At 39.0% G+C, this 17,610-nt stretch overlaps 1 protein-coding gene across 1 annotated transcript in view; it reads left to right on the top strand.

Annotated features, from left to right (window-relative positions):
• The window catches only part of RDH8 (retinol dehydrogenase 8), a 322,412-nt gene that overhangs the window by 228,497 nt on the left and 76,305 nt on the right, over nt 1-17,610 (top strand). The window contains exon 4 of the mRNA XM_044082506.1: nt 9,322-9,415. Within this exon, the coding sequence (XP_043938441.1) occupies nt 9,322-9,415 (94 nt within the window). The remainder of the gene's footprint in view (nt 1-9,321; nt 9,416-17,610) is intronic.

Genomic DNA, 17,610 nt, shown 5'->3' with positions numbered 1-17,610 from the left:
AGGGATAGGTTTTAGTCAGGCAAGCTCTAACCACCCCAAGGGGCCTAGACAGCTATAAATTTACACAGACTATAGAGAGGAAAAGTCTGAGCATATCTAAACAATCCTGTCTTGGTTTCTGATTTGTTGTGGAGTTGACTGGTAAGAGCACTTTTATTTATTTTTACTGTTAAAAGGAGGTGCGACTGCGACATAAATAAATTAAAACTTCTGTCTGGCTGGTAGAACTTCTATAGTCAGAACAACTTTATTGTATTTTATTATTTAGCTGGATATTGCTGGCATAATTTTTGTCATAGAAGTTGATTTAAGTTCCTTTGAATTCTTTGCTACTGACTTTGTGTAATTTTTTTCCTTTGCAATATTTTATTCATTTAAAGCTGAATATGGATTCCTTAAATGGGTATGCAATTAATGATTTGCTAATGCACAACTATCTTGTACAGTGTAATAAATGCTATGCATATTTAAAGGTAACAGCTGATAACACTGGTGATCTTTGTTCCTCATGTCAAAAGCTGGATGATTTGCTTACCATTGTTAGAAGCAAATCTCGACTTAATGATGATAATTATACATGTGCAATTGGCATGGCTTGGAGAACTGTTGTATCATATATTAATGGCTGGACTGATGAACTAAATAACGTTAGGCATAGAACAAATAGAACAGATTTAGGAAATGATGCATCTATTGTCTGCAAAGAACATTCAACCCCTATGAAACATGATGAGGCCTCTGAGAACTATGGAATTCTGGATGCAAGTACTCAGCAATCTGAGGCTCTGGTTTGTTTAGAAGGAAACAAAAAAAGAAAGAAAGGAAGAAGTTCTCAACAAATAACAAGGAAGAAAAAGAAACTGATTAATGACTGTAAAGGAAAGAGAATACATAGTAAAAAGGATTCTGCTTTGTTATGTAACACACTGGTGACAGGGAATGAAGATATCTGTGTATCAGAAAACCCTCAGTCTACAGAAAAAGGCATCACCTTTCCAATGAAAAAGGTAGAAAAAAGAGGCAAGGGGCAGGTGAAAAGGAAGAAATCAAAACTGAACGTGGAAGGACTGAAGAACATTACTGTAAGAAAAAAAGAAGAGAAAGACAAATGTTGACTACATGGCTCATGTGAAACTAAAGGTAAAACAACAATACCAGCTGGATGAAAACTTAATACGCAATGAAAACAGTGGAATTAAGACTAATGGTGATGAAGATCTATCCTTCAAAACAAATGATAGAGCAGAAATGACTGTATTAGAAGCTGAAGATTCTTCAGAGATGATCAGCAAAGATATTCTTGTAATTGGAGATTCAGTTATTAGAGGAACTGATACATACATTTGCAGAGATGATAATAAACATCGAGTAGTGTTATGCTTGCCTGGAGCAAAAACTGAAGATGTGAAACAAGCCTTGGAATGCATTAATGTAAGGAATTATGGATCTGTTTTTATTCATGTTGGTACAAATGATGTCACCACCAAAGATTCTCTGACTGTTAGTCGGGAACTGGCAACCCTCCTGGATAGTATAGCTTGTACTGGTGTTAGGACATATTTTTCAGAAATCACCTATAGAAGGGATAGTTAGGTCATTGTGAATGAAAAGATTTTTTGGATAAACACCTACATGGTAAAAATGTCCTGTTTTAAAAAATGGAAATGTGTAGAGCATCCAAGCCTTCTTTTGGCCACACACGTGTTCATACAGGATAGTATGCATTTGTCTGATCAGGGAAGAGAATTTTGCAGCAGATATTTTGCAATATTTGACAAACACTAGCCAGGATTTTTGCCAGGTCAAAAATGTAACAGTTCACAGAGAGCAACATTTTATGCTTCTCTGATGGTTGTTAATGCTAGGAGCATTAATAATAAAGTTTTTTATTAGAAAATTTGCTACGTTCCCACTAGATTGATGTTGTTATTGTTTGTGAAACATGGCTAAAGAATAATGACTGGAAACCAGTTCTGATAGGATATAAATGTTTTTACTGTAACAGACATTCTAACAAAAAATCAGGTAGAGATGTTATGATAGGGAATAAAGACAGTTATGAGACCTGTGATTATTACATGTTCAATGATAACACCAATACTACAGATTGTGTAACTGTGGCAATAAAGACAACCCAGGAACATATATTGTTGGAGTGTATAGACCACCAAAGTCAAGTGCAGATGACCTAGAGGAATTCATACATTTCTTACATGAAACACAGGAGGGAAGAATAATATTAGCTGGGGGCTTAAATTTACCAGACACAGACTGGAATAATATTGATTCAACAACGTTAGTAAAGAAATTATTCAGAGAGTATATTCAGGAACAACATATGCTTCAGATTGTAAAAAAACCTACTAGGAGACAGAATATACTAGATATTCTTTGTGTTCTGAAAGAAATTACTGTAACTTCAAGTCAAGTTTTACCACCATTGATGTGCAGTGATCATGGGGTTATTAAGGTTAATTTGTTGCTAGATAATTCTGCCAAACTGAAATCTAGGCCAATGCACAGAAGGTTAATTACAGATTATAGGGAAGCAAAACAGTTACTATATAAAACTAACTGGAGTGATGTGCTCAGTGGAAAAATTGCAGATGGAATGTGGAAAGTTTTGAAAGAGAAATTGTATGAGTGCAAAAAGTAAAAAAAAAATTTTTAACATCAGGATCTAGGCACGCAACATCGGGAGGTATATTTCCATAAGAGCAAGATACCTGATTAAGGTGAGAGACAAAAAATATAAGAAATGGAAGAGAGGTCGAACTACAACTTTGAAAACTGAAATAAACAAGCTGGACAAACAGATTAAGCATAGTGTTAGGCATGATTAATAAAAATTTGAAGAAAACATATAAATATATTGAGCGTAATAGGAAACCTTTTTATAAATAGATAAGATGTGGAAGGAGTAAAGATACACAAATTGATAAACTGTGTGCAGATTCTAAAATGTACAACAGATTATAGATATATTTACAAAATCTTATGCAAAACAGTTTGGCTCCATAAAAGGGGTGGTCAGTTGTCCTAGTGACAACCAGGTAATCCCAAATACTGGAATCAAATTAGAATATATTGAAAAAGAACTGTGCAAACTGGATCCAAACAAAGCGCAGGGAGGAGACGGAATAAGTAACAATGACATGAGAATTCTTCAGCAAGAACTTACACTACCATTATATCTATTATTCACTAGATCATATAAATATGGGGAGATTCCTCAAGATTAGAGACATGCACTTATTAAACCTGTCTTTAAGGGAAAGGGGAGTAGGACAAACCCAGAATCATATAGACCCTTAAGTCTACTTTCATGTTTTGGAAAAATAATGGAGAAGATAATACTGGATAAGTTATTGTCAGAATTGGATAGGTTGGGACTTGAAACCATATATCAGCATGCATATGTTGAAAATAGATCTATTACCACCTGTAACATGATGTTCTATAACAATATAATAACAGCTATGAATGAAAAATTGTGATGTGATTTATATAGATTTAACTTCAGCATTTGACAGGGTCATACACAAAACACTGATCAATAAATTAGTACAACTAGGTATTGATGTACTGTTGATAGGATGGATAGCTGCATGGCTTACAAATAGGACATGGCAAGTATCACACACCGGGTCTATATTATATGAACAAAAGTTCATAGTTTTAATGAGCGAAAATCCCAGAAATCCAGATGCGTGCTGTGGGATCGCAATAAAGTGAAGATTGGGGTATTTGCCCTTTCTTCACTGTAGTGCGATCTCGGAGTTGGAATTTATATTTAGAAGGGGGTGTAGGAGATGCAGCCCCCCACAATATTGTTTTCAATTAATGTGATTTTCAGCGGCGTTCTTATTACCGCTGTATATTTTTTATACCATTTGAAGCATATGAGATTTGGGAGACATAAACTAAAAGGTGAATATTTAATACAGCACACAGTGATTGAAACTGTAGACTCATTTAAGGCCCTAGGTATATGGGTAGATTCAGCTATGAGCGTTTCTAATCATGTCAGCCAATTGGCTAATGATAGTTATAGAACTATAAGTTATATAAAAAGATTTATAAAGTCTATGAAATCAAACATAATGAAGTCATTGTTTGTTAGTTACATTAGACCCAAACTTGAGTATGGAATAACAACATGAAAACCCTATAGGAAAACAAGCATGAATAAACTGGAAAGAATACAGCGGAAATATACCAAGGGCATCCATGGATGTGAAAATCTAAGTTATTATGAAAGACTAAAATATCTGAACTTGTACAGTGTCTCTTAGATATTTAAGAGGAGATCTTTTTCAGGTATATAGGGCATTTAGGGACAACTACCTCTGGGAATGTTTGGGGTTATCAAAAAGTACTAGAGAATCATCAGATAACCTATGTAGAATATTCTATAGGAATGAGAAGTGTACTAATTGGTTCTCTGACAGAGTAGCTGATGCTTCGAACAGACTACCAAATTACCTTAAAGCAAGTACTAGTTTAGATATTTTTAAGAACAGCCTGGACATTTATTATGGGAACAAGTATTTTGGTATATTGGCAAGCTAGAAGGGCATTAATGCCCATGCTTGAAACATTTGTATGTATGTATGTATATATGTATAACCAAGTAAAAAAAAAAAACTAAAGCAGAGATGAAGCTTTTAATGTTTTGCCACAGTGAAAATGGAGTCTACAGAAAGCCATTGGAAATTATAGTGCCTGAGATGCATGCTGTAAGTGCTAAATTTTTGTACAACTTTAAATAAAAAGAAAATGTATCCAAGAAGCCAAAGGTTGCCCAGTAGGAAATAAAACGAATAATGTAATACGAACAAACCACGCATCCACCAAGGCTGTCAAATAAAACTTTAATACAGGATAAGCGCTTTCACACACAAGGTGCTTCTTCAGATCCACAAAATAAAATGGATAAAAGCCATTAAATAGTAAAATACAAAGACAAACAGCCAATCAACACATTGAACACTGATGTATACTGCGTTTTTTTAACATTTAATATTGAGTTGAGTATTAATTACATGTGCTTGCTCAATGAGTTCTTTGCTCCAGAAGAAAAGGAATTCTCTAATAAACTTGAGAAAATGCAAGCGGACTTGTAATGCAAGTTCTCCGGATCTGTATGTATGGCAGAGATTGACAATGTGCTTCTGAAAGTTCTGGCCTACGATGATAGGCAGCAAGGCAGCAAATTATTAAAAAAAGGAAGTTAGCCAGGGACATGTCGGACTTTCAACAGGGCCATATTTTTGTTTGGCCACGTGGGTCCGAACGGACATTTGATAAGCTTAGAAGCCAAATTTCATTAGCTACCACTGAACAGTTGCAGCCTCCTTTGGCATCAACATCTACTGTTGCTAATCCTAGTACCTCTATTGCCATAACTACAGCTAATGCACGAGAGACCACTGCATCTAATTCACTGCTTGCCCTATGGTTGCAGTCATGAACGATACCTCTGCTTCAATGACTGGTGCTCGTCCTAAAGATACCAATACTTCTCTTCAATCAGATAATATTTTTTTAAATTTTCCTGCCCCTTTCAGACTTCCTTCAACATTGGCCAGGGGGCGGAGCTTGAGTTACACACGCAAGAAACGGAAGTCCTTGCTAGAGAATGACCACATGGTGGAAGAGAATGTATGCAAGAGAACTCTTCATTAATTTATAATCTCTCTTCATGTGAACTCACTACTTCACAAGTAAGTCTGTTGAACAGAGGTCTGAGCTTTGTGCCTTCGTGCACAGTACCTGTTGAAGGCATAATATTAGACATTAAATGGTTTATAAGAACTGTTGCTTTGAAGTTGGCATTTGGTGAACAACAAATTGCGCCAGCTGCTTTGAAACGCTCTAAGCACATACATGCCTCAGCTACATCCATTTCTTTAAACTTTTGTTAAGACTTTAGAAAGTGAGCTTTTTAAACTGGATTATTCTAAGTTAAATTTTTATAATTTAACCCATGAGGAGTCTTTAGCATTATATCAACTGAAAACCAATAGTGTATTAACTTTCCATCCAGCTGACAAAGGTGGTTCTATAGTGGTTCTTAATACTGCACATTATGATACAGCTATGACTGATATGCTGAAAGATGCCGATACTTCTGAATGTTTGACTCATAATAATTTGAATAGAATTATAGGTAGTATCCATGAGCATTTGTATGTTTTATTGATGGAGCATGTGATTGATAAGGATGATTATGACTTCATGTTGGTTACTGAGCCCCTAATACCCATAATACACGGTTTACATAAGGTGCACAAATCTTTAATTGACCCACCCCTTCGCCTGATAGTCATGGGCAGAGGCTGGGCTACTGAATTTATCTCCATCTTTATTGAGCATCATTTAAAGAAACTCCTGGAAAAGGCTAATGCTGTTCTTAGAGATACTGAGCATTTTTTGTGTACACTAGGTGATTACACAAGGGACCATGGTGTGTTCTCTGAACAAACAATTCTAGTTATCATGGATATACAGACATTATTTACTATAATACCACATGAAATGGGTATTACCTTTTTAAAGAGGTTTCTTGTAACAAATACAGATTATTCACATGATCTAATTAACTGTATTGGCATATTGATGGACATCGTCCTGTATAATCATGTTTTTCTATTTAATGACGTTTTGTACAGGCAGAAAGTGGGTGTTGCAATGGGGACTCCTTGCGCTAACAATTATGCTAACCTTGGGCTGGCAGAATGGGAGCGCGAGGTAGTCCTCTGAACATCGGTTCTCCACTCATTTGCTTTATTACAAGCGATTTGTGGACAACATTTTTATTTTATCGGAGGGGATGGAAGCTGATATTTTGAGGTTCATCACATATTTGGAAACATCTAGTGACTGTTTTAGGTTCGCTTTGAATTTTTCACATACTGTCATTGATTTTTTGGTCATAAGGATCAAGTTACAAGATGGCATTATTAACAGTTTGCTGTTTAGAAAACCTTATAGGAAAACTGCTTTCTTGCATTTTAACAGTATGCATCCTAGGCATATTTTTAATAATATTGCCAAGAGTCAGTATCTTAAGATGTCCCGTTTGCACACTGATGATATAGAATGTCATTAACCCAGACCCTTCTGAATGATGATTTTCTGGCTAGGGGCTATAAGCAATCTGATTTGGTCACCACTCACAATTAAGTTGTCTCATTGAGATCAAATAAGGGTAAACAATTTCTTAATCATCCAAATGCATCTAAGAGACCTAAAGGTAATAATCTAGCTACCAATAATGTTAGATTAACTCTAACTTATGGTAATAATATGCAGCAAGTTTGTAACATTGTCAATAAGTTTTGGCCTATTTTGCTTTCGGATGATAAGATTAAATCTGCTGTATGTGATAAACCAAGTTATACCTTTAAAAATAATAAGTCTGTCAAGAGACAAATTTGTTACAAATCTAGTTTTAAACCAGCATTGTTCTCTGAATGGAAAGGCACATATCCGTGCAGAAGCTGTAAGTTGCATGGCTTGATTTATCTAGCTAGATGTAAACAGTGTACCTCATTTTATATGGGGAAAACTGTTAGAAAGCTTAAGGAATGCATTCTTCAGCACTTAGGTGATATTAGACAGAAAAATCTGCTTAATGCCTTAGCCAAGCATATCTTTATCTGTCCTGGTCATGGCTTTGATTTTATAGTGTTGCAACTCATGTTTATTAATAAAAGACAAGAGGATTTTAATAATAGGCTTGAAACAGCAGAAACTAGATGGATTGTCAGACTGCAGGCAGATAAGCCACCTGGGCTTAATGCTTCTGTTCCTTTAAAACCATTGTTAAAAAAACACAGTATACATCAATGATTAAGTCAATGTGTTGATTATCTGTTTGTCTTTGTATTTTACTATTTAATGGCTTTTATCCATTTTATTTTGTGGATCTGAAGAAGCACCTTGTATGTGAATGCGCTTATCTTGTATTAAAGCTTTTTTATTTGACAGCCTTGGTGGATGCTTGGTTTGTTCGTATTATATTTTTGTACAACTTAAAGACATAAGGCGGTATTGAAGATGGAGCTGAGTATGTAGTGGCAGCTCCCATGGGCATTCAATTCATCTAACAAACACAAATGTCCAAATATTAACCTGCCTCTTAGTACAAGAATCAGATTTAAAGACAAAAATAATGGGGGACAAAACCCAAAAATAGGGACACATTAAAAAAATACTCTGGTTAAACTTAGAACGTTGCTAGAATAACATGCATTAACATGTATTTTCTGAAGCACACAAAGTCTGAAACTTAAATGTCTGCCATTTAATGAAAGCAGTCCTCAATGATTTTCAAGAAAAGCACACATTTTACATTTTACAGTGGAGAGACCAAATAAGAGGCAAAATCTGGGAATACTTTGAAATTCTGGGCACTTGAGAGGTATGGTGTGGATATATAAAATGTGTGCATATCTATGTACAGAGAGAAACAGACAGACCAGCCACAGGAGGGACTGAACAAAATGCTCTAAGAAATGCAAACTGACAGTTCTAAAATTTGAACATGCTATTCTCACAACTGTTAAAATATAACATGCACATCTTTTTCCTTCAGTTTAGTCCCTCTTTGTTAAAACAGCTTTTAAAAATCACTACATATTCTACAGCAAATACAATCATACATTACAGCCAAAAGAACAATTTTCTTTCAGTTAAATAATCAATTTATAGTTAATATTTTGCCAAGAAAGCTATCTGATGTTAAATCTTTGCACACGTTAAAACTTGAGGTAAAATCCAGGTATTCAGGTGCAATTAAAATAAATCGACATCATCATTTGCCTTAAACATATATAAAAGTTGCATCACTCATCAGGGAGGTCATGACTACAAATATCTGATCACCAAGTGCTTTGAAGAAGGATTTGTTAATAACAGCACATTCAAAGTCTACAAAATAAAAGCCTTTTTGTCAAATATTAATGTAAAATGTTAATATCTGGTATCACAAATGTGTAGTAGATTGTCAAGTCAAATAAAAATCCATTAGTCAGCTGTACAGTTTGCAATTAACTAAAAGAGAGTCACACTTTAAAAAAAGACACGAGTCTCACTGTACTCTAAAAACGTGTGCTAAATATGCATGGTTTTGAAGCTAGCATATACTAATAACAGTATAGCATGAGTTATGCTGACATAGAATTCGTCTTTATTTTCTTATACATATTTTTCACATGTATTTAACATTAAAGACCCTTGTAAGAAGAAACATATATTTTATCAAAACATGAGATTCATATTAGCTGATTTGTGTGTTTGCTTGTTTTGTAACAGGTGTTGTATTCAACGACGTGTACTCTGCTTCCAAATTTGCCATAGAAGGATTTTGTGAAAGCCTGGCTGTTCAGCTCCTGAAGTTTAACATCTTGTAAGTTAAAACAATGGGTTTGAACTTGAAATAAACATGTATGCATGTCTGGTGTCTTTCCTCTGCTGTGGGACAGGAGGGCTCCTTACCTCAGGGAGTAGGAGAGGATGAACTGTACAGACAAGAGTGCAAAACACCTGAAAGTTTCACTATAACTGCCACAAATCTTAATCTTAACTGATCATCTGGCAAAGATGTTTTCTTGTAAACAGACTCTGATCAGATGTGAACTGCACTATGTCTGTTTCAGTGTACATCATTTGAAATAATACTGTAATTTGATGGGGTAAAATCATGATGCCTTACCTAATACAAGACAGGTAGCATGCTTACTGAAAAAGGTTCTGAGACGTAAGATACAGTAGTTACGCGAGGTTCGCATCATAGCAGTCAATAACTGACTTCATCCCTGTTTTTTCATATCCATAACCTTAGCATATTGCCAGTCTTCTGGATTTATTTCAATGTTCAGTTTGGAAGTACAAACCAAAGACCAGTCTTACATATTTGGACTATTTTGGCTACTGTGAAGAAAGTAATCACAAGAAAATGGAAGAGTTTGGGTTACCTCAGTGTAATGACTTTCTGAATCTCCTAAAAGAAGTGATTTTAAAAGAGTGCAAACTTTTAAGATTGAGATCATCTAACAAAAAAAGGTTATGTACTCACCATAACGCTCCATCTGTGTTGTTGCCTCTCATTTGCTCTTCAACATATGGGACAGAGTTCCCAGCTACTAAAAAGCTTGGGTGGCCCTCAAGGAAGGATATTCCTGAGAACATCGGAACCAAAGGATGCCCTGGACCTGGATATAATGTCCAGCTTGTAATGGGAAATAAAGGTGTGGTGGTTGGACCATGTCGCCACTGCACAAATGTCATCGAAGGGAAGACTGGACCAAAAAGATGATGATGTAGAAACCAATCTAGTAGAATAAGCTGTAACACAAACAGGTAATGAAAGGCATCTGCAGGAATAAGCTAGTTTGATACAACTGGCAATCCAATGCGCTACAGTAACTTTGGAAACTGGTTTACCCAGTCTGGACTTAGAAAAAGATATGAAGAGTTGACCAGATTTTCTAAAAGTTTTAGTTCTGTCCAAATAAAACAAAGCTGTCTATGCACATCCAACGTATGGAGAAGATACTCTCCCTTGTTTTGAAAATTAGGAAAGAATATGGGAAGATTAATGACTTGGTTTAAGTTGGCCTCTGAAGGGACCTTGGGCAAAAAAGAGGGATTAGTATGTAAGATGACTCTGTCCTTATGGAAGGTAAGATATGGCAGTTTGCATGACAAAGCCTGTAATTCCGAAACTCTCTTGGAAGAAGTGATGGCCACCAAGAAAATAGTTTTCCAGGTAAGGAACTTCAAGTCTACTTTTGCTGCAGGTTTGAAGGGAGGCAAGACCAAAACCAGAAGAACTAAGTTGAGGCCTCTAGGAAGGGCAGATTTCTTAATAGGAGGACATAGAAGTAAGGTACCCTTCAAGAAGGCCTTGCATATTTTAGATGATGCCAAGTAGAGGGAGTTCTCCCCAACACAAAATTAGAAATAACAGCAAGTTGCACCTTAACTGTAGAAAAACTTGCACAGGTGTGAAAAAGATGAGCCAAAAAGTCCAAAACTGTAGGGACTGCGCTTAGAAGGGGTCTAAATTGTTCTGATGGGCCTAGATAGAAAACTCCTTCCATTTACTGGGGTAAAGTTATCTCATGGAAGGCTTGTGAGATGCAACCAAAAGTTTTTAAACTGTGAAGGAAAGCACAGGATTTCTAGCCAACACTGGAAGTGGAGAAACCAAGTGGTCGGTTTCAGGTTCAGAAGATCCAGATAGGAGTGCCCCAAGGGATTGGACAACGGGTCTGGAGAGGGATCCGGAGTCCACAGCAGACTGACCAGGTGAGACCAAAGGAAGGGAAAGCACACTTGAAGAGGGTAATGAGGATGACTTGAAACTTCAATCTCTGTGCTTTCTGAATAAATTTGGGAATGAGCGGGAAGGGAGGGAAGGCATATAGTAGACTGGGCCAAGAATGGACTAGAGCATCTCTCAGTGACTGTCCCTGCAGAGGAAGCAGGGCAAAAAACTCACTGCACTTGGTGTTGGAGGGAGACGCAAACAGGTTGCAGCAATGTTGACCTCATTTCTGGAAGATCATATTCGCCACTGCCGGGTTTAGAGACCACTCATGAGGCATCAGGATGGTTCTACTGAGCCTGTCAACTAGAATGTTTGACTTCCCCAGAACATACATCACTATGAGAAAGCAATTTGAAGAGATTGTCCTTTGTCACATGGCCTTTCAACACAAGGGATAAGACCTGGTTCCCACTTGCTTGTTGATGTACCAGACTACTGACATATTGTCTGTCTGAATCGCAATAGTTCCGGCGAGGAGAAAGGAATGGAGTGCTTACAATGTGAGATGCACTGCTCTCATCTCCAGAACATTTATATGCAGATTGCTCTTTAGGGGAGACCATGTGCCTTGAACTGTCTTGTCCCAGATAGTGCCGCCCCACTCTAGCTAGGAAGTGTCCATGATCACAGTGGCCAAGGGGGGGAGGAGACAAAAGGCCAGCCCTGGAGAAGGTCATCTGATTGCATCCACCAGATGAGTGACTGTTTGCATGCCGAGGAGATACTGACAAGGTGGTTCAGAGGATAATGCAATAGTAACTACTGTACTGCTATATTCCATTAAAGCTGCCTCATGTGAAGGCAGGCTAAGGGTACTAGAGTGATTGTCATGGCCATGGACCTAAGGCCCAAAGAACAAGACTGGCTTTTGGCAAAGGAGTGTCTATAATCTGCCTGATATGAGATACAGACTGGAAATACCTCCTTGAACATCTGTTCATCTTTATGTGATAATATGTGTCCTAAAGGTCTATAGCGCACATCCAATCATCTTTCTGCAGGGAGGGCATAATGGACTGTAGCGTGACCATTCGGAACTTTGAATTCACAATTGACTGACTTGTTGAGGAATGTAAGAGCCAGAATGGGTCTGAGATCCCCCGTCTTTTTGGGCACTAAAAAGAATCTTGAGTAAAAGCTGGATCCAATCTGGTCTGGGGGGATGCTTTGGATGACTCTTTTTGACAGCAGCTTGCCAATGTCCAATGTTGCAGCCTCCCGCTGACTGGATGGGACATCGGGGAGGATTTTCCTTGGGGCAGGCTTTTGGAAAAAGGGTACAGAATAACCTCTGGATATGATCTTTAACACCCAATAATCTTTTGTGATGGCCTCCCAGGCTGTTGAGTGTAAAATGACAACCCCCCCCCGACTGCTCTACAGAGTAGAGCAGTTGGGCAATCCTTCAGGATTGCTACCTGGGCCTCTACAAGAAGGAATCTCGAGACCCCTGATTCATCAGACACCCTCTACCACAAGGGCAGCATCAGTTATTGTAACCGTTTCCCCTTCTGCCTCTAGGAGAATGGTCCCCTGGTGAATCCTAGAAAGGACCCTACGACTTACAGAACCACAATTTCTTATCGCCATGCTGGTTCCTGGAAAAGGATCGTTGTGTGGTAGGGAAGCGTATCCTGACAGCTGACAAGGTCTTTCCATCCTTTTCATTCTGAGAGTGTGTGGATCTAACTACTGGACCAAAAAGGGTCAATCTATCAAAAGGTACATTGACAAAAGACGCCTTATAGGCCTCAAAAAATATCACACAGCTGCATCCAGGTGTGCCATCTAACCACAATGCCTGATCTGGCCACCAGTGAAGCATCCTCTGTTGCATGTGCGATTAACCTCATGGACGTGTTGGAAATAGACTTTAGGGTAGCTATTCTGTAGGAATAGGATTTATGCTCCTTGGTGAATATAGACCCTGGGGCCAAGCTAGAGTGTTCGCTAACCAAGTCCCTTTGTAGCCAGGTTACGTGCGCCAGGTAGTTCAGCACTCACAAAGCGAAGGTTGCTGAAATTAAATCCATTTTCAGAACATGTCCAAAACCCTAGACTTTCTGTTACGTGGATGGACAGTGGAGCTCTGTTAGGCTAGCTCCTTTTTGTTGGCAGCTGCAACCACCATGGCACCGACTGGGATCCCTTTAGTCCAATGTTGACGGTCAGATGGGGCACTAAGAATTTTAACGGGGTGCATAGGGATCGGTTCCACTGGGTTTGGTTCCTTCCATGCCCTGCAGCACACAAAGGTTGATAAGGGGGTTCATGGGGGGACACCCAAGAAGTAGATTGGCCTGACACAAAGACTTCCAGAAACACCAATTCCTCTGTATTAGAGATTTGGGAAGACCAACCACCCTTCTGGTGAAGGATTTCCATGATGTCCCCAAATCAGACATCCTCGTGTGGAGATTTGGGGGACCCTTCTCCTTCATCAAAATTGGTGTCCTTGGTGAGGGATTCCATTGGGGAATCCAGGAGTCTCCTTTTACACTAACGCTTCCATGGGACCTCTTCAGTGGGATATTCCAGTGAGGTATCAGAAGACTCAAGGGGTTCCACATGGGAAGCAGGCTGGAAGTCCTTCTGGGCAGGCTGTCCCTGAGTGGACAGATTAGAAGCCTCAGGCACAGAAGAAGCTGGGGGGTCAGGGACAGAGTCCAAAGAATGCAGAGTCAAGGCTCTTCTGGGTGCAGAGAGAACCCTGCCCACCACCTCGAAAGCCAAGGGAGATCGGGACACCCCAAGCACCCGCACTGGAGCTGAAGCTGTTGATGGAGAAGCTCTGCAAGCCCCACCTGCTCCAAGATCCAAGTGGAGAGTCAGAGCTGAGCTGTCAAGTGTTGAGGCCCTGAGAGGAAGAGACATCCCTGAAAACTTCCTAGCCAATCTGAACCCCTAGGAACCGACAATGAAGCTACGGCTCCGAGAATTACTAGGCTCCAAAACCATCAGAGCCAGGTAAGACAGGGAGACCGTTGGAGTAGAGGTAACCATATCAGTCTGCTCCAACATCTAGGCACCACGGAGGCTCGGACCCAATAACTCCAAAATCCGAGGTCGGACCGGAGAAGGAGCAATCAGAGTAAAGGCAGGGATGTTGCTAGCGGATCCAAGAGGGAACGAAGCAGGCAACATTCCCAGCTGGATCTGTGCCTTGAGGAATTTCAACATCATACTTTCCACCTCAGCTTCAGAGAGGCTACATGAGGACCTAACAGATGAAGCCACTGAAGCAGGCCTGGAGGAGGGCCTGGGCTGTAGTAAAAGAGGGGACTTGGGTCTTGAGGGCACAGATTCAGGTGAAAAACTAGGGCTCTAATGAGGAGGGGAGCATGAAATGATTATCAAAGCCAAAGTAGTTGGCTCTGAAGACCTCAGAATTTTGGAGGGAGCATCCACAGAGAGGTGAGATTGGCCGGGGACCTCTTCCTTTCTTTATGTTTCTTAGAAGGGAGTTAAGCCCCTGGAGTAGATGGGGTGGCTGGAGAAGAAGCCAAAGAGCCTGGGAGAAGGCCTTTCATAATGAGCTTGTTCCAATGGTCAGTAAGTGACAAGGAACAAGCAGAGTCTAGGTGAGCTGCCCCGAGACAAACGATACACTCTGCATATGCGTGGGATAGAGGGATCCTGTGCCCACAGGTGCTACATTTTTAAACCCAGCTGGTTTAGGATCAGCTATTATGCAACAAACAGAAGCAGTCAGAGACCACATTAGAGAAAAATACCAATGGAAAAACATAAGTAGTTAACCAACTATAATATAAAATCTCAATAGCAAGATTTTTTTTAAAATAAAGTTCCTATATCTAGGGTAAGAAAAACGGTAGGCATTTAACCTAGAATTAAGGCTCATTTAGAAAAAACTGACAGAAAGAGTAGAGAAGGGGATAAAGGGAACTTATTAAAAATGCTTTTTCCAAGCAAGGAACAGTGGAAGAAGGTAGCAGGAACAGAAGAAGTCAAAATCTAAGCAAAAAGGTAGAGGAAAAACATTTACAGATCAGATTTTCCCTGAGGAGCTCAGAGTAAATGGAGCCCATTGCTTATCAAAACTCAGTGTGAAGACTGGGGGAAGATGGGCGAAGGCTGCCAGCCTAGTCAAATAGAATTTGATACATAATTCTATCATTTGTAAATATAAACGCAAAATACAGCCTTATTTCTTAAATGACAGAAAACACTGGAAAATGTGAACTTCAAGATTGTAGCAACATTGCCATCTGCTGTAAGGAAAACTAAGCCAAGCATTTCTATCTGTTCTTTTGAAGTTAAAATTATGTCTGTATACCCTTTTGATCTAAATAGTGGTGCCGAAGTGGCTGACTGAACACATTCTTTCTAAGGAATAATTACTAGGGTGTACATGTGAAATGTCTTTTATTGTTGTAGTTTCCTGGGCAGGTGTTGGATTGTTAAATAATGCAGTTTTTTGGCCTGGGAACTCCAGACTAAGTGTCAAAATGATGTAATGTGTATACTGGAAAAAACCTAAGTGTCAAAATGATGTAATCTGGGAGGGCCTACCAGAGATGTTTGCTAGTGAGTTTAAAAAATTGTTCAGTGAGAGACTGTAAGCATTTTGATCTTGATATCCAACTTATCAGCACTTTGCCTGTTGTCTCATATAAGTAGTATCTTACACTTTTAGAATAACAGACATTGAGCCTTCAATCAGCCTGCTGATTGAAGGCTCAGTGTCTGTTATTCTAAAAGTGTATTAGTTCTGGATTAAGCACTTGGGCTTCAGGCTAGTTATTTTACATTAAGAAGGTTTTGTGGTCTGCAATCTTGTGGGAGGAGAGGCTAGATTCTGCCCTTCTGAGCTGGGAATTTCTGGTTAAAGGCTTATTGCGCATGCTTACTTAAACTGTTTCTTTCTGAAATTGGTACGCCTTGTTTGCTGTAGCATAGAATAGATTCAGGCCAGCTGGATCTAGCTTTGTTTGTATAACTTGCACACTGATCCAGGCCGTCTTTTTTGGAGAAGGTTTTTCTGTACCCTACTGGCAGGACTGTGCAGTTAGAACTTGTTTGATTGAAGACTGCTGAAACAGGGCTCAGTTTTGAGCTTTTTACCTGGTTAATTGGGTAAAGGGTTGTTTTCATTGTATCTGCTCTATTTTCTGATAAATAAAAACAAAAAAACAAAAAAAAATACTTGTTTCCCACCTTTCTGAACTAGTATAGTCCAGTTTTTAGGTTATTACTGAATCCAGGGCTGTGTTACAAGTTTCTGTGCTGCTCATACCTTACTTGGATAGAAGGAAGTTTCTCTGTTCACCTGTGAGAGAGGGGAGCTTTGAGCAGCCTATCTGTCCCTGGAGGAGTGGTTTCAGCCCAGAAGTTAGTAGTTTATTGGCCATTTTGGGATAATTTCTCTCTCTTACTTCCCTGATATAAAAACCGCATTTGTGCAGTTTTTGCACTTGTATTCTGCTCAGCAAGTGCCTTCCAGGTGTTCTGCAGAGTCTACAGCAGCAGAGAGACAAAAGAGTGACTTTGGAGTGATTGTATAATTTTTCTGCTTTTCTTGCTGTCTTAACTAATTCTGCCTAAAACGCCATTTTTTTAGCGAATCTGTGATTTAAAAAGTTTGTTATTGCTACATATTGCACTTATTTGCTGCTTGCACTTGAATGAAGTCATTTTTGTGTTTAAATAATCTGTTTAACTGTTGCAGGCTACACACTAAAGTGTGATAGCCTTTTCTGTGCATTTAAAGTGTTGTTTTGATTATATCTACTCTATTTTCTGAAATAAAAAAACAAAAAATATATATATACTTGTTACCCATCTTTCTGAACTAGTATAGTCCAGTTTTCAGGTTATTGCTGAATCCAGGGCTGTGTTACAAGTTTCTGTGTTGCCCATACCTTACTTAGATAGAAGGAAGTTTCTCTGTTCAACTGTGAGAGAGGGGACCTTTGAGCAGCCTATCTGTCCCTGGAGGAGTGGTTTCAGCCCAGAAGTTAGTAGTTTATTGGCCATTTTGGGCTACTTTCTATCTCTTTCACTTCTCTGCTATAAAAACCTCATTTGTGCGGTTTTGTGCACCGGGCAGCGCCGTTTAGCTAGAGTCGGCTCCACGAAGTCTACTCTTCAGTTTTTCCCTTGGAACTAGACAAACCTTCAACTTTAGCACTCAAACCATTCATTTCACAGTCAAGCACTTGCTTAAAACTCATAGCAAGCACTAATTAACCCTAGCACTAGACCCCCCTATACTGTCCAGAAGGACAAGTCTCTCTATTCGTCCCCAC

This window comes from Protopterus annectens, chromosome 9.part0 (genome assembly GCF_019279795.1).
Source record: "Protopterus annectens isolate FY-2018-M chromosome 9.part0, PAN1.0, whole genome shotgun sequence".
NCBI classification, from domain to species: Eukaryota; Metazoa; Chordata; order Ceratodontiformes; family Protopteridae; genus Protopterus; species Protopterus annectens.
Note: the sequence above shows the minus strand (reverse complement) of the source record. Positions and strands in the feature narration are given on the sequence as shown.